This window comes from Ovis canadensis, chromosome 26, assembly GCF_042477335.2.
Source record: "Ovis canadensis isolate MfBH-ARS-UI-01 breed Bighorn chromosome 26, ARS-UI_OviCan_v2, whole genome shotgun sequence".
In the NCBI taxonomy this organism is placed as follows: domain Eukaryota; kingdom Metazoa; phylum Chordata; class Mammalia; order Artiodactyla; family Bovidae; genus Ovis; species Ovis canadensis.
The window spans coordinates 29,797,227-29,819,732 of record NC_091270.1 but is presented as its reverse complement, the minus strand read 5'-3'; the positions used below and the strand labels follow the sequence as shown (position 1 = coordinate 29,819,732).

At 41.6% G+C, this 22,506-nt stretch overlaps 1 protein-coding gene across 1 annotated transcript; it reads right to left on the bottom strand.

The window, feature by feature from the left end:
- Positions 1-1,932: 1,932 nt before the first annotated feature.
- Positions 1,933-2,690, bottom strand: LOC138431026 (enhancer of rudimentary homolog). Its single transcript, XM_069573158.1, has one exon. The coding sequence runs from the start codon at positions 2,626-2,628 to the stop codon at positions 2,314-2,316; it is 315 nt and encodes a 104-aa protein (XP_069429259.1). The 5' UTR covers positions 2,629-2,690; the 3' UTR covers positions 1,933-2,313.
- Between the last annotated feature and the right edge of the window lie 19,816 nt (positions 2,691-22,506).

Sequence of the window (22,506 nt, the reverse complement as noted above, 5' to 3'; positions counted from 1 at the left end):
GGAATGTAAACTGGTACAGCCACTATGGAAGACAGTATGGAGATTCCTTAGAATACTAGGAATAAAACCTCCATATGACCCAGCAATCCCACTCCTAGGAATACACCCCGAGCAAACCAAAATTGAAAAAGACACACGTATCCCATTGTTCATTGCAGCACTATTTACACTAGCTAGAACAAGGAAGCAACCTAGATGTCCATCGACAGATGAATGGGTAAGAAGTCGTGATGCATGTACACAGTGGAATATTACTCAGCCCTAAAAAGGAACACATTTGAGTCAGTTCTGATGAGGTGGTTGAATCTAGAACCTATTATACAGAGTGAAGTGAGTCAGAAAGAGAAAGATAAATATCGTATTCTAACCCACATATATGGAATCTAGAAAAATGGTACTGAAGATTTATTTACAGGGCAGCAATGAAGAAACAGAAATAGAGAAGAGACTTATGGACATGGGGAAAGGGGAGGAGAGGGTGAGATGTATGGAAAGAGTAACATGGAAAGTTACATTACCATATGTAACCTAGATACCAATGGGAATTTGCTGTATGGCTCAGGAAACTCAAACAGGGGCTCTGTGTCAACCTAGAGGGGTGGGATGCAGGGGAAGATGGGAGGAAGATTCAAAAGGGAGGGGATATATGTGTACCTATGGCTAAGTCATGCTGAGGTTTGGCAGAAAACAACAAAATTCCGTAAAGCAATTATCCTTCAATTAAAAAAAAAGAGAATAAGACAGGGATGTGGAGACAACAAGCTATTATCAAAGCATAAAATCTTTGTATGTTTGTTTATAAGGATAGAAAAGACATAGTAGGTGCTGAGTTAGTTCACAAACAAAATTAAAGCTCACTCTTATTTTGTGCTTTCTCCACATAGAGCACCATTCTAAGCATTTTACATATATTGATTTATTTTTTATTCCTGCGATCCTATATGAAGGAGAGCTTTTATTCTCATCATCCCGATTATATGTGTGAGGAAACTCGCACAGAAGACACTTGCCCAGTTCTGTGCTCTGAAGCTCCTCACTCCTGCCTGGAATGATGAGTTCGAAGATCAGACGGAGACAAGACTTTTAGAAGGTCTTATTTTAAAAAATAAATCCACGATAAATGGAATCAATTGTATTAATGATTTCATCTGTTACCCAGGAGATGAATATGGCCATGGAAGCCATTAGCGAGAAAGCCTTGTAGATTTACAAAAGAGCAGTATTTTAAAAAACCTCTCTTCCTCACCACTGTGTTCTCAGCATCCAGCTCCATGCACAAAACGGGCATTCCAGAAATGCCTGTTGAACAATGAATGAGTAACTCCGAGCCACAAATTATTATGACCTGCTTGGTAATATTTACTGTTGCTGACATAATTTTTAGTCATGATAAAATGATACTGTGACAGAGAAAAGTACTATTTTTAAATCCATAACCTCTCGTTTAGTTTTTCACAGGAAGGTTACTGCTTTTAAGAATCTAAAAAAGGATACTTCTTACTGTCCTGTCTTTGTCTGTTCGGACTGCTGTGACGAAGACTCCACAGACTGAGTGGCTTATAAACCATAGGACTCGATCCCCAACAGTTCTGCAGGCTGGAAATGCAAGGTCACGGTGCTGGCAGGTTGCGTGTCTGGTGTGAGCCCACTTCCTTATTGACGACACCTTCTTGCTGTGTCTTAGCATGCTGGAAGAGATGAGGGGTCTTGCTCAGGCCTCCTTTGTAACCACAAGTTTCACTCATGAGGGCCCTGCCCTCACGACCTACCGCTGCTACTGCTGCTAAGTCGCTTCAGTCGTGTCCAACTCTGTGCGACCCCATAGACGGCAGCCCACCAGGCTCCCCCATCCCTGGGATTCTCCAGGCAAGAACACTGGAGTGGGTTGCCATTTCCTTCTTTTTTTTTTTTTTTTTTTATAACTAAAGAACATTTATTTGTTTTTCACCAAGACTTTATCTTGAGGACGTAACTAAACTGTGCCTCCACTCCCCACCCCAATTTGAAGGAGGATTAGTACAGTGGATGTTATAAAGCAGGTATGAACAGTTTGAGGGACTGGAACCAACATTAACTGACAAAAACCAACTTTCATCTAAATCATCATAAAAATGTTTAAGTAAAAAAAAAAGGGAGGGGCAAAGGGGTTTTCAGATTGAACAAGATCATCACATTTTATCTAATACATTCAATTCTGGCTAGGGTATACCAAAATGGAAACAGGATAACTATAATACAAAACTTCCACTACAGCACACTGCACACACCTGTGTTCCAAGCCCACCCCCGTTCCCCTAATGCTTCCAAACTCAACTATTTCCCAGCCTGTTGGGCCTGTCGACGAAGGAGCACATAGATCTTCTCTTTAATCCAATCTTTGTTATAAGGCTGGTATGTCTGGGTATCAGCTCGGTAAACAAGGCAGCTGAGGTCTGCCAGGTCATCAATAAAATCAAACAACTGACTGATATCATATGTGATAGAGGGGCTGTTGGGATTCATTCTCTTCAGATGTTCTTCATACATTTTACAAACACCTTCCATACACTCATTCACAGATTCATAGTCAGCGTAAGTTCTGCCTTCTGGCCTCTTGGTAGGCTGTACCAGCAAGATGGTGTGAGACATCGCGCCAAAGTCTCCCGCTGCAGCCGATGCCGACTCCGCCGCCGCCGCACACGAGCTTACCCGCAACCTGCCATTTCCTTCTCCAGTGCATGAAAATGAAAAGTGAAAGTGAAGTCGCACAGTCGTGTCCGACTCTTAGCGACCCCCTGTACTGGAGTGGGGTGCCATCGCCTTCTCCAGCCCTCACGACCTAATCACACTCAAAATCCTCACCTCCAAACACCGTCCCCCATGTTAGGACTTAAACATATGAACTTAGGGGACTCGTGTAGGACCTTGGCCATCTCCAATTAGTTTCTGGGGTTTTCCTCTCCTTAAGTGTTCCTTGGGTTGTGTGTGTCTGTGTGTGTGGGGTGGTGTTTTTTGGTTTTGTGTTTTATATTTTTCCAAAATGGTCTGTGTTGCTTAAACAGCAGAGGGAGATAAAATTAATGAATTGAGATTGCTGCTATCATCCAATGTTTCCAAGGCACAAAATATTTGAAAACTGAAAGTGTCAGTTTTCTATTCCACTAGAAACGAGGTTTGAACAGGGAGCAGGAGAGGGGGCTTCGTTGCTCTGTCGTGTACAGTTCTTTGCGACCCCATGGACAGTAGCTCAATAGGCCCCTCTGTCCATGGGATTCTCCAGGCAAGAATACTGGAGTGAGTCACCATTCCTTTCTCCAGGGGATCTTCCCAACCCAAGGATCGAATCCAGGTCTGCTCCATTGCAGGGAGATTCTTTGTTATCTGAACCACCAGGGGGAAGTATGAGAAGAGCAGTTAAAATAAGACGCTAGTGTTGAAGTATTGCTTCCTGTGTTGAGAACACCTAACTTGTCCAATAAAACCTTCCAGAGGGGACCTGAAGAGACAGCACTCTGACTTGCAGACTCGCAACTCCACACAGCAAACCTCAGGAAGTGGCAAAGAAGGTAGACCCAGAGGCCCCTGGAGTCTGCCAGGTCACCTCCAAAGGATATAGTGATCAAGTGGGAAAAAAAAGTTCTGGACCACAGAACTCCTTTAACTATAACATGTGGTCCATCTGCCTGTAATGTAATGACTGATAGATGCTTGCTCCCTCACTAAGTTGTGTCGGACTCTTTGCAACCCTAGGGAGTGTAGCCCGCCAGGCTCCTCCGTCCATGGGATTCTCCAGGCAAGAACATTGGAGTGGATTGCCTTGCCCCCCACCAGGGGATCTTCCCCACCCAGGGACTGAACCGGTATTGCCTGCCTCTTCTGCGTTGCAAGCAGATTCTTTCACCGCTGAGTCACCTAGGATACCCAGTGACTAATACGTGTGACTTTAAATCTACCTTTTTATTTGTTCCACCAATTTATATATTTTGGGGATGGTTAGTTATATGTGCCAATTTGACAGGGCTGCAGGGTGCCCAGATATTTGATCAAACATTATTCTGGGAAGGTTTCTGGGAGCATATTTTGGGTGAGATTAACATTTTAGTCCACAGAGTAAAGCAGATCATCCTCCAGAAGGTGGGTGGGCCTCACCCAATCAGTTGAAGGGCTGGATATAACACAAAGACCCCTCCTCTCCCATCGAGAAAGAATTATCTGGGGAACTGTCTTTGAATTTCGTCTGCATTGTCACTGTCCTGGGTCTCCAGGCTGCTGGTCCACACTGAAGAATTAGACCTGCCAGTCTTCATCATCTTGTGAGCCAATTCCTTATAATAAATCTCTCATCTCTTTCTCTGTATATCCACATCCTATTGATTCTATTTCTCTGGAAAAAAATCTGAAAAAGGAGATAGATAAATGGATACCTATATCTATAGCTATATCTATCTATCTATATACGAATCACTTTGCTGTATACCAAAACTAACACAACGCTGAAAATCAACTATCCTTCAGCGGAGTTTGGGAATCATATCCTGATTGTGATACCCTGCATAAGCTGTTAGGCCCTGTTTGTGAGTCTATTTATTGGTCAACAGCCCTGTGTTACTCCAGGAGGAACATGGCTGAGGTTACATTGTAAGTTTCTAATAGAATAAGGGGTATGCCTCAGTTTTTTGATTTTCCATTTATTGATCCAGACACTAAACAAATCAAAAACAGTATATGAGCCTCTTTTTTTTTGCTCTGAGAGGGTTCTCAGCACTTTTTATCAGTACAATCCCTGCTAATCCAGAAAGGGCCAGCACATTGCTCTTATTAATATGCTGAAAATATTTGCTTCCAACATCTGTCATTTTGCATAACTATGAATACAAACCATAGACACCATCTGGGATGTCACAGCAAAGGGGAATGTGACTGTTTGAAATTCCCTTCCAATTTAATTTCACAGTTTTTAAAACTCTTGTTCTCCTTCCATGATAATCATAGGGGAAAATAATTAACAATTATCCTCTGAGTGATAAAATTACTACAAATTAAGAAACTGTGATGAATGTAATTTCCAAATAATTACGTGAAAGAAGCATGAAAAGTTCAGAACTAATGAAACAAAATTAATTAAAGCTACTGAGAGATCATTTTGGTATTTATTTGTTTTGGTCCCTTGAGGACAGACTGTCCCAAGAGGCTTGACAACGCTGAGAACTACAATTCTAAAAGAGATCCGAGGGACTTCCATGGCGATCTGCTGGCTGAGACTCCAAGCTTCCAGTGCAGGGGGCTCGGGTTCATTCTCTGGTCGGGGAACTATGATGTTACATGCCGTGTGGCAAAATAATAATACTCAGCAATAATACCAGTGATAAAGGTAATTACATAAATAAACAAATAAATAAAAATTAAAAAAAGAAAAGAAATCTGAAGAGTTTGCTCAGAAATGTACTTGGCAAATGTGTTGGGTTGCATTACCCGTGGCACATGGTATATAGGTCTCATCAGAACCTTCAGGAAAACATAGTGATGCAAAGTGTTAAATTTGTTGATGTGAATATGAGGTGGGGTCGGATGTGTTGATGCCTAAACTAGTGCTTCCATATTGGGAGTTGACATCGGAAAAGTAAACTAAGTCAGACCTCTGAAAATTATTTCCTCTATAAAAACAAGAAAAAGGGTAAAAAAAAAAAAAAAGGTCAGAATTTAGTCTTTTCAAAAGTGTTTCTGGGGATTTCCCTGGTGATTTAGTAGCTAAGACTCTGCCTTCCAATGCAGGGTGTACAGGTTCCATCCCTGGATGGGGAATTAAGATTCCACATGCCAAGGGGTACAGCTTAAAAAAAAATTGTGCTGGACTAACCAAACAGCTAAGTGTTTAAAAAAAAAAAGAATCTAGACACAGACATCATACTATTCACAAAAATTGAGAATGGACTATAGACTGAAATGTAAAATGAAAAGCTATAAACTTCTAGATGAAAACATAAGAGAAACTATAAATGGACCTTGGATATGGCTGTAACTTAAGACACAACACCAAGGGTACAGTCCATGAAAGAAAGGATAAGCTAGTTTTCATTAAAATAATATTTAAAACTTCTGCTATGTGTAAGACAATATCAATGTGGCTTGAGAAGACAAGCCACATTCTGGGAGAAAATATTTGTAAAAGACACATTTGATAAATGACTGTTTCTGAAATATAGAGTATACTCATAAAACTCAGTACTAAAAATAAGAAAATGCTGATTAAAATGGGCCCAAGACCTGAACAGACATCTCACCAAAGAAGATACACAGATGGCGAATAAGCATATAAAAAGATGTTTCACATCCTGGGTCATCAGGGAAATGCAAATTAAAACGGTAACAAAATGGTTGTTTTTTTTTTCTTTTTTCTTCCAGCCACCTTCAAGATTTTATCTTTTTCCTGGTTTTTAGCAATTTGACCATGAAGTGCCTGCATGATTTTTTTTTTCCTCCAGCTTAGAGTTCTCTGAATTTCTTGAATCTGTGATTTGTTTTCTTGTGTTAATTTTGGAAAATTCCCAACAATTATCTGTTTCATTGTTTTCTTGTTGTTACTGTCGCTATTCTCTTTTCCTTCTTGGACTCCAACTTCAACTATTGTCCAACAGTTGTTTGATATTGTCCAACAGCTTTTGTGGCTCTGTTAGGCCACTCAGTCATATTTGACTCTTTGAGACCCCATGGACTGTAGCCTGCCAGGCTCTTCTGTCCACGGAGTTCTCCACACAAGAATACTGGATTGGGTTGTCATTCCCTTCTCCAGGGGATCCTCGAAGTCCTGGGATTGAACTTAGGTCTCCTGCATTGCAGGCAGATTCTTTACCGTCTGAGCCACAGTGGAAGCTATCATGTTGCTCTAGGCTTAAAAAAATAAAACAACTTGGTTTTCTCTTCATGTTTCAGTTTGGATAATTCCTATGAATATATCAGCTCTTCCCAATCTGCTATAAGCCCATTATAGGAATTCTTCATCTCTAACATCGTGGCATTTGATTTCTCAAATTTCCATTTTACTCTTTTTTATAGTTTCTATCTCTCTGGAAAAAACCTCCCTTTTGTTCATGCATACTGTTCACATTTTCCTCTGATTTCTTTAGAATGAAAGTGAAAGTCACTCAGTCGTGTCCGACTCTTTGCGACCCCATGGACTACAGAGTCCATCGAATTCTCCAGGCCAGAATACTGGAGTGGGTAGCCTTTCCCTTCTCCAGGGGATCTCCCCAACCCAGGGGGAAGATTGAGCCCAGGGATCGAGCCCAGGGATCGAACCCAGGTCTCCCCCATTGTAGGCTGATTCTTTACCAACTGAGCTATCAGGGAAGTGTTAATCATAATTATTTTAAAGACCTGTATGATTGTTCCAACAACAGTTCAGTTCAGTTCAGCTCGGTCACTCAGTCATGTCCGACTCTTTGCGACCCCATGAATCGCAGCACACCAGGCCTCCCTGTACATCACCATCTCCCAGAGTTCACTCAAACTCATGTCCATCGAGTCCGTGATGCCATCCAGTCATCTCATCCTCTGTCATCCCCTTCTCCTCCTGCCCCCAATCCCTCCCAGCATCAGGGTCTTTTCCAATGAGTCAAATCTTTCCATGAGGTGGCCAAAGTATTTGAGTTTCAGCTTTAGCATCATCCCTTCCAAAGAACACCCAGGACTGATCTCCTTTAGTATGGGCTGGTTGGATCTCTTTGCCAATCTAAGGGTGTCTCAAGAGTCTTCTCCAACACCATAGTTCAAAAGCATCAATTCTTCGGTGCTCAGCTTTCTTCACAGTCCAACTCTCACATCCATACATGACCCCTGGAAAAAGCCTAGACTAGACAGACCTTTGTTGGCAAAGTAATGTCTCTGCTTTTCAATATGCTATCTAGGTTGGTCATAACTTTCCTTCCAAGGAGTAAGCATCTTTTAATTTCATGGCTGCAATCACCATCTGCAGTGATTTTGGAGCCCCCCAAAATAAAGTCTGACACTGTTTCCATTGTTTCCCCATCTATTTCTCATGAAGTGATGGGACCAGATGCCATGATCTTCATTTTCTGAATGTTGAGCTTTAAGCCAAACTTTTCACTCTACTCTTTTGCTTTCATCAAGAGGCTTTTTAGTTCCTCTTCACTTTCTGCCAGGAAGGTGGTGTCATCTGCATATCTGAGGTTATTGATTTCTCCCGGCAATCTTGATTCCAGCTTGTGTTTCTTCCAGTCCAGCATTTCTCATGATGTACTCTGCATAAAAGTTAAATAAGCAGGGTGACAATATACAGCCTTGACGTCCTCCTTTTCCTATTTGGAACCAGTGTGTTGTTCCATGTCCAGTTCTAACTGTTGCTTCTTGACCTGCATATAGGTTTCTCAAGAGGCAGGTCAGGTGGTCTGGGATTCCCAACACTTTCAGAATTTTCCACAGTTTATTGTGATCCACACAGTCAAAGGCTTTGGCATAGTCAATAAAGCAGAAATAGATGTTTTTCTGGAACTCTCTACCTTTTTCTATGATCCAGCAGATGTTGGCAATTTGATCTCTTGTTCCTCTGCCTATTCTAAATCCAGCTTGAACATCTGGAAGTTCACAGTTCACGTATTGCTGAAGCTTGGCTTGGAGAATTTTGAGCATTACTTTACTAGCATGTGAGATGAGTGCAATTGTGCGGTAGTTTGAGCATTCCTTGACATTGCCTTTCGTTGGGATTGGAATGAAAACTGACCTTTTCCAGTCCCATGGCCACTGCTGAGTTTTCCAAATTTGCTGGCATATTGAGTGCAGCACTTTCACAGCATCATCTTTCAGGATTTGGAATAGCTCAGCTGGAATTCCATCACCTCCACTAGCTTTGTTCATAGTGATGCTTTCTAAGGCCCCCTTGGGTTCTCATTCCAGGATGTCTGGCTCTAGGTGAGTGATCATACCATCATGATTTATCTTTGTCATGAAGATCTTTTTTGTACAGTTCTTCTGTGTATTCTTGCCACCTCTTCTTAATATCTTCTGCTTCTGTTAGGTCCATAGCATTTCTGTCCTTTATCGAGCTCATCTTTGCATGAAATGTTCCCTTGGTATCTCTAATTTTCTTGAAGAGATCTCTAGTCTTTCCCATTCTGTTGTTTTCCTCTATTTTCTTGCACTGATCGCTGAAGAAGCCTTTCTTATCTCTTCTTGCTATTCTTTGGAACTCTGCATTCAGATGCTTATACAAGAACAATAATTTTTTATAATTTTTAATTTTGAAAGAAAAGAAACCGTTTGAGCATTTGTGGTCTGTAACAACATGATAAATTTCTGATACATTATCTTAAAATTTAAAGTTTAGCACATCTAGAGATTATTCTCACAGAATAATTTTTCTAAAAAAGATTTTACTCAATACAAAATATATTTTATGTAAGTCTGAATTCTTTTAAATTTTAAATTAGACCCTGGCATTTTAAGGTTTCCTCTAACTTATGGAGGTTTTTTAAATTGACTTCATAATTCTCACATAACTTAAAATGCTTATTTATGTATTCTATAATTACACCTTCAATTACAACAAAAATTTAATTTTAAGAATTTCTCCCTTGTTAATAATTGGTTTATTTGAAGCATCTTATGAAAGTAGTATTCTTTTCCATTGAATGCAATGACCTTTAAATTTAATTTCCAGGCCTGTGGATGTTTGCTTTGCTTTGCAATGTTCCAGCAGTTTTATAAACTGGAGATCCAAAACTCTGAGAATTCTAATAACTCCCTGATATGCTTTGCTGCAGTTCCCATGTGGACGCTTTCCTTTTGTAATAACTTACTGACAAACTTAAACGCTTGAGCCCCCGCAGTTCCCTGTCCCGGTGCTCAGGCCAGAGTGTTTGTGCGGACACTAAAGGATGGGCTCTGGGGACAGAGGGTCAGGACTCCCCAGCCTGGATGCTAGCACTGCCCCATGCCGCGCCGCTCTTTATGCTCGTGGCCGCAGCTGTTGTCTCGGCCACGCGGCTTCTGCTCCTGCAACTCTCACCACTGATCAGGGCCCGGTCCCAGACCCCACGGAGCCCAGGCTGTCCAGAAGATACGCGTATGTATGTGTGCTTGGCCATCGGGCCAATTGCTCAGTGCCAGGCCCCTGGTTTATCTCTGCTGCTGATATGCTTATTTCCATCGTCACATAGAACTTGCTTACAAAACGCAAGTACAAAGGTGAAATTATCAAAACTTTCAAGATGGCAACTGCAAAGCCTAAACCACACACACTAAGTGAGAAACCACACAATACATGATTCCGTTCATATGAAACCAAGTCACAGACTCGGGAAGGCAGCCTCGGCTTCCATTTGCCCTTTTCTCAGTGTGGTGCCGCCTTTCAACAGTAGTGCCGGGGGCGCTGGAAGCAGGCATCGTCTACCTGTGTAACGCCCCCCACCTCACCCTGTTGCGCTGATTGGAAGTAAGCAAATACCTCTCCTCCAACCATTATTCTCAAGCTTCATTGATACATCACTGAATGATTTATTAGCTCATATGAATACCTAGATTTTCTAAAATCAAATTGTTTATATAAACAAGGGACTTAAAAAAATTATTTGCCCACAATGTACGCATGGTGGGGATAACCCTGACTTCCTATAAGCCTATAAGCTTCTTGAGAATAGGAATTTTGTTTGCTTTGCTTGTTATGTGTCCCTAGTTCCATATTGTTTTGTACTGATTGTTCTCTGCTAATCAACTCCTAGTGAAATTCATGAATGTCTCTAAATGATGTGATAGATTGTATAGAAGCCACTTTGCTGGAAACTATTGCAGTAATCAGGATTTAGAGATTATTTTGTAAGCCAGAGACTGCCATATTGCTCTTTGGATGCATGCGTGTTTAGTCACTCAGCTGTGTCCGACTCGTGGCAACTCCATGGGCTATAACCCTCCAGGTTCCTCTGTTTGTGGACTTTTCCAGGCAAGAATACCGGAGTGGGTTGCCATTTCCTTCCCCAGGTGATCTTCCCAACCCGGGAATCTAAACTGTGTCTCTTGCATCCTGCATTGGCAGATGGATTCTTTTTTTTGGTTGGGGGGGGGGGGTACCCTAGGTGGAACATGAAGCAGGCGGATTCTTTGAGTCACTTGGGAAGTCCTATATCAGTCTTTGCACAAGCCAAATTGAAATCATGTAGCTCTTCTCCGATTTAGTTAATGGTTTATAGAACACCTGCCAGATTTCAGGCACTTTTACATATATAATTTCAGCTCACCATTCTGGCAGTCAGTACACCATCTGTGTGTACAGTGGAGTAAATAGACACGACAGCTTGGTGTCATCATGTCATTAGCAGAACAAGCATGAACACATAGCACTTGAGTTTCTAGGGCATTTGTTGCCTGTGTCTGAGAGCTCCTAGGCTGCCCCACACGCTTGCCTCTATAGCCTAGGCTACAATGGTTTTTTAATAAGTTCTTCAAAATTAGTTCAAGCAGCCTTGAACGGCTTTGAGGGTGCCATCTCGCCCATACCATTCACCCTGGGATCATAAAGGTGGTATTCAGCCTCTCCTACTGCTGCTACAGCCAGTGTCATACATGTGCTAACCTCCAAGCAGTGAAGAAGTATCATTTGTGAAAATGATTGTTGTTCAGTCACCCAGCTGTGTCTGACTCTGCAACCCCATGGACTGCAGCACGCCAGGCCTCCCTGGTCCTCCCAATATTTCAAACCTTTTCATTTCTGTTATATGTGTGATGGTGATCAGTCCTCTTTGATGTTACTCTAATTGTTTTGGGCTCCCATGAACCTCACCCATATCAGACAGCAAACAATGGATAAATACTGTGTGTTCTGACTGCTCCACTGTTCTCCCATCTCTCTTCCTCTCCTCTGGCCTCCCTATCCCCTGAGACACCACAATATTGAAATTAGACCGGTCTATAACCCTACAGTGGCCTCTAAGTGTTCAAGTGAAAGGAAGAGCCAATCAGTGGGGCAAACTTCACTGGGGTCTTATTTTAAGAAATTGTCACAGTCACCTCAGCCTTCAGCAACCACCATCCCAACCAGCCTGCAGCCATTAATCTCGAGGCAAGACCCTCCACCAGTAAAAAATTAGTTTGCTGAAGGCTCAGGTGATGATGATCATTTGTAGGCAATAAAATATTTTTTAAAATACGTGCATTTTTTTAGACTATTTATGCTATTGTACACCTGAAAGAGTACAGTATAGTGTAAACATGCTCTTTTTTGCACTGGAAAACCAAAAAAATCGTGGGCCTCACTTTAATGACGTCTTTATTGCGGTGATCTGGAATCAAACCTGCCTTATCTCTAAGGTCTGCCTGTATAATTTAACTCTAAATATTAGAAGCGTCTCACTTCAGAACTGGGTCCTTTACACCAAGAGCTTTGGGTTAAGGCCATGTTCATGCTAGAGGACATGAAGAATAAAAAGGGCACATTTATAAATAGGCTGGTTGTCAAGCTCCTCCCTCTCTGGAACTTTACTACTGTTCTCTGACATTTTGTCAAATTCTGACGTTAGGCTCGCATGGAAGATGTTGGAACGTGGGAGGAAGGGGGACCTGTGTAGTGTGACATGTGCCTGGCAACCAAAGCTTATAAATCAAGCTGAAACCTGGTGAACCTACAAGATTTATGGCTCATGGGAAAATATGCTAACTCAACTGCAAATTGATACCACACCACACTGGCCTCCGTCTTCTTACATAACATCGCTCAAATTGTCAGGCCGTCTTTGGGACAATTTATTGCAGCACGTTCGATGGAAACAGAGTCTCTGGCCACTTGACTGAGCCCTTTCAGACCAGCTGGAAATGATCTCTGACCAGCTTGCAGAAGAGCTGGGCAGAGCCTCCAATACACACCTTCAGCCAAAACAGTGGAAAGGATTTGAAAAACTGAATTCACAGACATCAAAAAGCTATGGAAATTTTTGTCATGAAATTGAAATTTCATAGAACCCTTTAGAATATATACAAAGATTCCACACGCCTTTACTTAGGAAAGCATAACCTGGAACACGATCATAAAGGATAACAAATTAGGAATGTTGAACAAATTAGGAATTGCAATGTCTTCCTCTATCACTCTTTCTTCCCCCTTTCTGTTTCTCTCATGGAAATTACAACATTTGAAACTGCTTCTTGAAGAAGCTGGAGTTTTAACCAGATTTCAGGAATCCCCATTTCCTGGGCAAGTTTTATCTCCTAATCATAGGGCTTCCCTGGTGGCTCAGACGATAAAGGAACTGACTGCAATGCAGGAGACCAGGGCTCCATTCCTGGGTCAGGAGGATCCCTGGAGAAGGAAATGGTTACCCACTCCAGTATTCTTGCCTGGAGAATCCCAGGGACAGAAGAGCCTGGAGGGCTATATTAGTCCATGGGATCACAAAGAGCTGGACATAATTGAGCGACCCAACAACAACAAACACAGTCATAGGTCAAGGCGGCAGGCACTCTCTCTGTGATGAGCTATTCATGACTGGCTATGAACCTACATCCTCTGGGTTTCTGCTCACTTCTGGCTCACTTTTGGGGGGACTTCCGTTCCATCTGTAGAGTAAAGCCTTTGTATCTCTTGGTGATGCCAGGCCTCCCTTCATGATAATCAAGAGTCATATAAGCAGCAGTTCTGCCTGAATCAGAAAGAGCCTCCGTGGAACTTTCTGCCTCTCCCTCTGAATCTTCTGCTGTTTTGAATAATGATCTCAGATCTATTTTTGCTCATGCAATCCTGCATCTTGAATTCATGACATAAAAGTCTTAGGATTTGATATCCTGCATTTCAAATTCTCACTTCTGTAGTTTAAAATAGTTTATGCTTTTATGCTATCAATTACTAGGCTGAGTTATTTAGTAGGACCATCTACCTTCTTTATATACTCTCTCTGACAAGAAATTGAAGAGAACTCTTTTTCACAGATTCCTGTTCCTTCCAGCCTGACTCAATTGTATTTTAAGGGGTGTTTTCAGGTCTGATGAACACTGGAATCTTCAGGATTCCAGCAACCCTCTTCTTCCATCTGTCTCCCTATCTTCTATGTCCACAGCCCTTTCTCTTCTTCCGTCTCTTTTAAATATTTATTTGGCTACACCAGGTCTTAGTTGCAGCACGTGAAATCTTAATTCTTTGACCGGAGATTGAACCCTGGGCCCCCTGCATTGGTAGCTCGGGGTCTTAGCCACTGGACCACCAGGGAAGTCCCCTGCCTCTTTAAAAAAAGAAAACAAGTGGTCATAAAATTAAAAATATAACTCATGGGACTTCCTGGTGGTCCAGTGGTTAAGACTCTGTACTTCCAATGCATGGGGAGTGTCTTTGATCCCTGGTGGGAGAATTAAGATCCCACGGGTTGGGCAACCAAAAATAATGTTTTGATACACTCACAGATAGATGCTGTCTCTGACAAGGATACCCATCTGGAGGCAGGCAAAGGTGTGAGTGAACAGAGAGGCCGTGGAGGGGGTCCACACCTGAGCGGAGAGTGTTCCTGCAGATACCTCTATTCTGCCTCACTCAGCTCTGTGCTGAAAACATTGGCCTTGCTTATCCTTGTCATCTGAGTACAAATCGGTCTTTTGTTGACAGAAGCCAAACCCATTAAATGAAACATTGGTGAGAAACTTCATTAAGGAGGCATCAGTCTGACAATCTGGCCCATAATGGTTGGTCTTGGCCTTTGTAAAAGGGGAACAATAAGCCATTATGGACCAGTAATGTGATGCCAAAACAAGTACGCAGCACCTCGTGTAAAGGGTTCTTGACCGTAAAGTTGAACCTAACTTCATGTACAGGAAATACACGAGTTTGCAGAACAAATCAAATTACACCACCAGGAAACAGCCAGCATAGATTGTAGGAGAGTCTTTTGTCAAATGAGTCATTTTCTTTTACATACCGTACGTAGCATGTATAAAAGAGATGGCTATACAATAAAAGAGAGATGTCAGTGTAAGGTGTGATACTTGGTTGGATCCTGATTCAAAAAATAATCGGAAAAAAAAGCATTTTCAAGATAAAGTGGGGCATTTCGAATGTGCTCTGAATTTAGACTATATTAAGGAATTTTTTTAAAAAAATTTATTTAATTTGGCTGCACTGCTGCTTAGTTCTGTCTTGAGCGATCCTCTGTGTAGTATGCGGACTTCTTAGTTTCAGCATGTGGGGTCTAGTTCCCTGACCTAGCTCCCTACATTGGGAGCCCAGAATCTTACCCACAGGATGACCAGGGAAATCTCTCTCTCTTTTTTTTTAAAATTGTGGTATAACTGCCATATATCGCTTTATTAGTTTCAGGTATACAACAGAGTGGTTTGACATTTGCATATATTGTGAGGCAGTGGTCACCACAATAACTCTGTTAATCCATCACCATATATAATTCAGAATTTTTTTCCCTAAGGAATGATTATTGATCTTTTAGAGTGATTATGTCAAACCAGTTTTTTTCATCCTTTTTTAATTGTCACTTAGACATGCACATTGAAATATTTACAAAAAGACATATTGTTTGAGATTTGCTTCAAAATGCTCAAGAAAAAAGAAAAACAGAAATATATGGGGAGATAGATGATGTAAGATTGGGAATATAGCAATAACTGTTGAAATTGCATCCTGACGGGTATATGGGGACTCATTATATTATTCGCTTTCCTGTTGTGTATGTTTAAAACATTCCATTAAAAAAATAAATAAAAATAAAACATTCCATAATAAAAGGTTAAATAATAAAATAAGTTTTCTTCCTAGAAAACAGTTCAGTTCAGTTCAGTCACTCAGTCATGTCTGACTCTTTGTGACCCCATGAATTGCAGCACGCCAGGCCTCCCTGTCCATCACCAACTCCTGGAGTTCACTCACACTCATGTCCATCGAGTCAGTGATGCCATCCAACCATCTCATCCTCTATCATCCCCTTCTCCTCCTGCCCCCAATCCTTCCCAGCATCAGAGTCTTTTCCAATGAGTCAACTCATGAGGTGGCCAAAGTGCTGGAGTTTCAGCTTTAGCATCATTCCTTCCGAAGAAATCCCAGGGCTGATCTCCTTCAGAATGGACTGGTTGGATCTCCTTGCAGTCCAAGGGACTCTCAAGAGTCTTCCCCAACACCATAGTTCAAAAGCATCAATTCTTCAGCACTCAGCCTTCTTCACAGTCCAACTCTCACATCCATACATGACCACTGGAAAAACCATAGCCTTGACCAGACAGACCTTTGCTGGCAAAGTAATGTTTCTGCTTTTCAATATGCTATCTAGATTGGGCATAACTTTTCTTCCAAGGAGTAAGCATCTTTTAATTTCATGGCTGCAATCACCATCTGCAGTGATTTTGGAGCCCCCAAAAATAATGTCTGCCACTGTTTCCACTGTTTCCCCATCTATTTCCCATGAAGTGATGGGACCAGATGCCATGATCTTCATTTTCTGAATGTTGAGCTTCAAGCCAACTTTTTCACTTTCCCCTTTCACTTTCATCAAGAGGCTTTTTAGTTCCTCTTCACTTTCTGCCATAAGGGTGGTGTCATCTGCATATCTGAGGTTATTGATATTTCTCCCGGCAGTCTTGATTCCAGCTTGTGCTTCTTCCAGCCTAGTGTTTCTCATGATGTACTCTGCATATAAGTTAAATAAGCAGGGTGACGTATACAGCCTTGATGTCCTCCTTTTCCTATTTGGAACCAGTCTGTTGTTCCATGTCCAGTTCTAACTGTTGCTTCTTGACCTGCATACAGATTTCTCAAGAGGCAGGTCAGGTGGTCTGGGATTCCCATCTCTTTCAGATTTTTCCACAGTTTATTGTGATCCACACAAAGGCTTTGGCATAGTCAATAAAGCAGAAATAGATGTTTTTCTGGAACTCTCTTGCTTTTTCCATGATCCAGCAGATGTTGGCAATTTGATCTCTGGTTCCTCTGCTTTTCTAAAATCTTCTTGAACATCTGGAAGTTCACGGTTCACATATTGCTGAAGCCTGGCTTGGAGAATATTGAGCATTACTTTACTAGCATGTGAGATGAGTGCAATTGTGCAGTAGTTTGAGCATTCTTTGGCATTGCCTTTCTTTGGGATCGGAAGGAAAACTGACATTTCCCAGTCCTGTGGCCACTGCTGAGTTTTCCAAATTTGCTGGCATACTGAGTGCAGCACTTTCACAGCATCATCTTTCAGGATTTGAGATAGCTCAGCTGGAATTCCATCACCTCCACTAGCTTTGTTCATAGTGAAACAGAGGTAGATTCAATTTTTACACTACATGGTTTATTAGGGGGGAAAATTGAATGAGGGTGGGTAAACATACATTTCCCTATTCGTTATTTTTTTGTATTGCTTTGGGGAGATAATTTGGTGTTAACTCATTGACTTAAATATTATAAGAACTCATAACTCTACAAGTCACTGAAAGAGTCAAATAAAACAAAATTCCCTCCAACTAAATGAAAGACAAAGCATAGAAAAACTCCCAGTGATAAGCCATGAAAAAGAGGCGTCATGACTGAAAGCCTAAGAAATCCAACTGTGTAGGGTAATGGAGGCAGGGGCAATATCATTTTAACCCTGGAATTGTACAAATAAGAGATTTTTGGTTGATTTTTTTCACCTTGATTCCCTATTCCTGTTACTTTTCTGACAATGAAATTTCTGCTGTAGGCTAACGTCATACTTTTGGTCAAGTAGAATGAATGCCTTGGAGTCCAACATGTACAAGTCCTGGAATTTCACTTTGTCCCCTTGGTAGGAAGTTACATAACGTACAGCATGTCCAGTAACTTCTTTTGCAGCTGGCCCCTCTTGCCAGGAAGGCTGTAACCAGAAGCTCGTCATCGGCTCTAATCTTTACTAATGCCCAGTTGCTTGCTTGGACAGTGTTTGACGGAGGTGATTAAGCCACATGAAAGAACTCACACAAGTGCAGATAAGATCAAGTGTTCTGACTGAGGGAATGGGGCAAGGAGCCGATGCCAAGAGACCCAAAGCTAGCTTCTAGATCAGTGCTGTCTACTAGAACTATGGGAGCCACAAAACTAATTCTAAATATTCTAGGAGCCACATTTGAAAAAGTAAAAAGAAATAGTTAAGATCCATTTAAACAATATATTTTATTTAATCCAGCACATCCAAGGTATTAGCATTTGTACATGTAATCAATATAAAAACCATCATGAGATATTTCACCCTCCTTCTTTATTCTGAGTCTTCCCAATCAGGTATGTACTTTATGTTTTAAGCACATCTCAGTTTGGACCATTCCCATTACACGCACTCCGTGGCCACAGGAGACTATTGGCTACCCTATTGGATAGCACATTTTCAAATGATTGATGGTGGAATTGTATACATAAAACCCAGAAAACCTCCAGCCACCCATGAGTACAAATTAAGAATTTTATTAGCAAGGGAAATATTCACTATAAAATATGTATTCACTTCTGTCTTCTGGACAGTGGGATGACGTGGGAAACTCTAGTTAGTATTAGACACGACAAGCTAAGGTTTCTCCTATTTGGACAGAGGACTGGGTATTGGGTATAAATGACCTCGGGAATGACCAGACTTGTTCATACAGGCTTATAAATGTGGGTCCTGGTGAATATATAGTTTGTAAGTCTTAGGAAAGAAAAGAATAGGTAATAGCTGGAGAATTCTTAAGAGAAAACCAGACAGAAAACTAACCCCCAAGCTTTACGGCTTAATGACGATTATAGAGCCCAAACTCTGGCTAAGAAACAAGCTCTTCCTGGAGAGTTACAATACCCAGAGATACATCCACGGGGTCAATTCATCCTTGTTCTCTTTTTAACTTTATTTTCTTGGCCACGTTGCATGGGACTGTGAAGGAAGAGCAGTCTCAAGCACTGGACCGCCAGGGAAGTCCCCATCCTTGCACTTCTGGTTACATTAAATCTGTAACCGAGTGTGTTTTAGAGTCTATAACCCCATGCCTGCAATCCTATTCACTGAGCTTCAGGAAAGACATTTACCTGTCTTGCGGGAACAGTGGGGTACCCTGTTAGCTCATTGCCAGACATTCTGAAAAGACCTGAGCAACAATTAAAGACCTCTGCAACAATTAAATCAAACCTAATCAAGTTGCCAACAGTTCCCATCTGAAGGTTTTTTTTTGGGGGGGGGGTGGTTGCTGAAGAAAATTAGAGTGTATTAAAATATAACAGGTCAAATTCATGAGGACCAGAATTGTCATCTTTGGACTCAATGAGCTGTGACAAGTCGGGAGCTAGTTTAGTTTGAAAACCATTTTTATCAAGATTCAACAGAACTGAAACAATCTTATCTAGCATTAATTTAAAATTTAATATGAGCATCTGCTTCATATTTGTGAACAGTGGCTTGCTGGGCACTATTCTCATTAGTGGATTGAGTGTCATTATTTTATTTATATCAGTCCTATGATATTGCTAAGTCAAAAAGATGTACATTCCCATTTTTCATTTTCCCATGGGAAAGGCCAAATACAAGGACTTGCTGTATCTTAAGAATATTGCACCCCCCCCAAAAAAAAGAATATTGCACCCAATATTGCCAAATACAAGAATTTGTTGTATCTGAACAATATTGACTAGATGTCCCATTGCATGAGGCAAAAAGAAGGTAGTATATGCCAAGGAACCCGTGGAAAACTTCTTATAGGGGCTTCTAAGCCATTTGCCATCTGCCGCCCTCTCCTTCATCAGGAAAAACCATGGCTTCATAGTGTTGCTAAAGTTCTAAGAACATGTTTCAAGGCCTGGGCTGTACCATTCCCCAAAGATGATTAATAGAACTTGTAACAAAGAAAGGAGTACAATGTATTCGAGGTTCTGCAAAACTTTTTTTTTTTTTTAAATTCTACAGAGCTTGCTGCTGCTGCTGCTAAGTCACTTCAGTCATGTCCGACTCTGTGCGACCCCATAGACGGCCTCCCACCAGGCTCCCCTGTCCCTGGGATTCTCCAGGCAAGAACGCTGGAGTGGGTTGCCATTTCCTTCTCCAATGCATGAAAGTGAAAAGTGAAAGTGAAGTCGCTCAGTCGTGTCTGACTCTTAGTGACCTCATGGACTCCAGCCTACCAGGCTCCTCCATCCATGGGATTTTCCAGGCAAGAGTACTGGAGTGGGGTGCCATTGCCTTCTCCATCTACAGAGCTTAGATTTATTTATTTTTTAAAGTAGAATTGATTTACAATGTTGTATTAATTTCTGCTGTACGGCAAAGTGATTCAGTTATATATATACATGTGTGTGTATTTTAAAATATTCTTTTCTATCATGTTTAATCTCTGCAAAACTTTTTCACCTGGTAAGCATGTCTTGCTTAGTACCTTTACTAGAAAATAGAGTGGCTGTCCTCCCAGTGTCCCAAATGAGAGGAAAAGTTCTAATAGTATTTCATCACTGTTATTAAAGCCAACTGTTTATTTTTAAGGGTCAGGAGCTCACTCTGAAAGACAGCAACAGTTCATCACCTCCAAGCCTGGCCATGCAAGACTTGTCTCTGACTATTCTTCTCCTGAGACAGAAGGAGCCTTCAGTATTTAAACTATTAAGACAGAATGAAACTAGGGCTGAGAAACTGGTGTATGTGGCAGCATACTGCATAGAAAACAAAAGGGATCTATTAATGAAATTGTGTTGTAACCTTAGTTCTAGTGATAGTTCTAAAAGTTCTTAGTTCTAAATGATAAAAGCTATACAGTTAACCAAAGACAATGTAGGAGAAGTCTTTGTGATTTCGAGATGAGAAAGAATTTGTTAAATCTCCAAGAGCATAAACCATAAGTCAAAAAAAATCAATAGAACTGGTGACATCAAAATTCAAGTTTTTGGTTTAATGAAGAACATCAAAAATAAAACAGACAGGTCACAGATTAGAAGAAAATGTTTGCAGTATTCATATCTTAACTATTTTAGAAAGTCCTGTAAATCAACAAGAAAACCTCTTTCACCCCATCCCTGGGCTGATGTAAAAGACCATCTAAAAGCAGCAGGTTTTCACTTTTCTCACCTTGCTATACTCAAGCCTTTTACTTAGAAACCCATTCCGACCTTCAGCAAGCTCACTGGTGAGCTCACAATTGCAGTGGGTTCTGGGGGGCATTGTATAGAGAATAAACCCTGCAGCGCAAGGGGCTCTGAATCCTGACGCGGTGGTGGGTGAAGGAGGACAGTCCTGGGAATTTTCTGGAAACTACAGTTTTCCCTGAAGACTGCGGGGAGAAATGATTACAATAGAGAGGGGAGAGTCTGTGCAAAGTCCTGGAAGTGGGGGGGAAATAGGCTGTAGAGAGAAGGCAAGAGGTATATTTCTAAATTATGGAAGGGTAAAGATCAGAGCCACACTGGCTCTCAAAGGCGTGTCAAGGAATCTGGACTTTATCCTGAGTGTGGTGTGGCTGAAGGATTTTAAGCAGGGAGAGATTTACCTGAGTTTCAGAATGTTAACTCTGGTGAACATGAACACCAAAGATCGTCAAAGAGCAGCAAAAGGATTCAATGAGGTGTGTAACACGGTCTGCTGAAGAGCAGGAAGAAAATATCAGCTCTCCATTTTCTAAAAAAGGAAAACGTTAAGCTTCACTAAAGTTTAATATATAACAGTTAGCTTAGGATCATATCCATAATTTAGAAGTAAATATGATTAATCCTTGAGCAACTTGGGATTAGAGGTGTAACCCCTCCCCTCCATGCCTGCTAAGTCTCTTCAGTCACATCCAACTCTGCAACCCTATGACTTATAGCCCACCAGACTCCCCTGTCCATGGGATTCTCCAGGCAAGAATACTGGAGTTACCATGCCCTTCTCCAGGGCATCTTCCCAACCCAGGAGTCGAACCTGCATCTCTTACGTCTCCTGCATTGGCAGGCAGGCTGTTTACCACTAGCGCCACCTGGGAAGCCTCTGCCCACTTTCCACTCAGTCAAAAATCTCTGGATAACTTCCCAGTCACTAGTCTGCCTCCAGGCACTCTACCAGGGATCAGGTAGCATGTATTTGTTGAAAAAATTCCACGTATAAGTGAACACTTGCAGTTCAAATCTACTTGTTCAAGGGTCAACTTGAACATCTCGGGGATACATGCTGAAAGCATTGTCTGATTGGGAGGTCCATTTAGAGACCACGGATCAGAAGATGACTTGGAAGGACTCATAGGAGATTGTTCCTTCTCACCTCCTGTGGATTTGATCCGGCCTTCAGGAAGAAGGGCTGCAACCAGAGCCTGCTCACCCTGCACCAGGACCCAGGACCCAGGAAGTGAGAGGGTTTCAAGGCTGCCATTCCAACTCTTGGACTTTCCTGGAGATGGAGGAACCCCTCTTATCTAAGATAGAAAGAACAGACACGGGCAGTCCTGGTGGGACCCACGGAAGGAAGCCGGCAGAGACATTTGGCCAAGGTAGGCTCAAATTTTGGCAGCTGTTCAATGACAACTTTGTGAGAGGAATAGGATCTGGCTTCTTCACAAACGTCGAGTTTGACCTTGAACTACATTTTTTTCCCTAAGAGGCACGGTGCTAACCTTTCCAGA

Excerpts from the sequence above, each read along its gene's own strand:
- LOC138431026 (XM_069573158.1), bottom strand. The coding sequence starts at position 2,628 with ATGTCTCACACCATCTTGCTGGTACAGCCTACCAAGAGGCCAGAAGGC.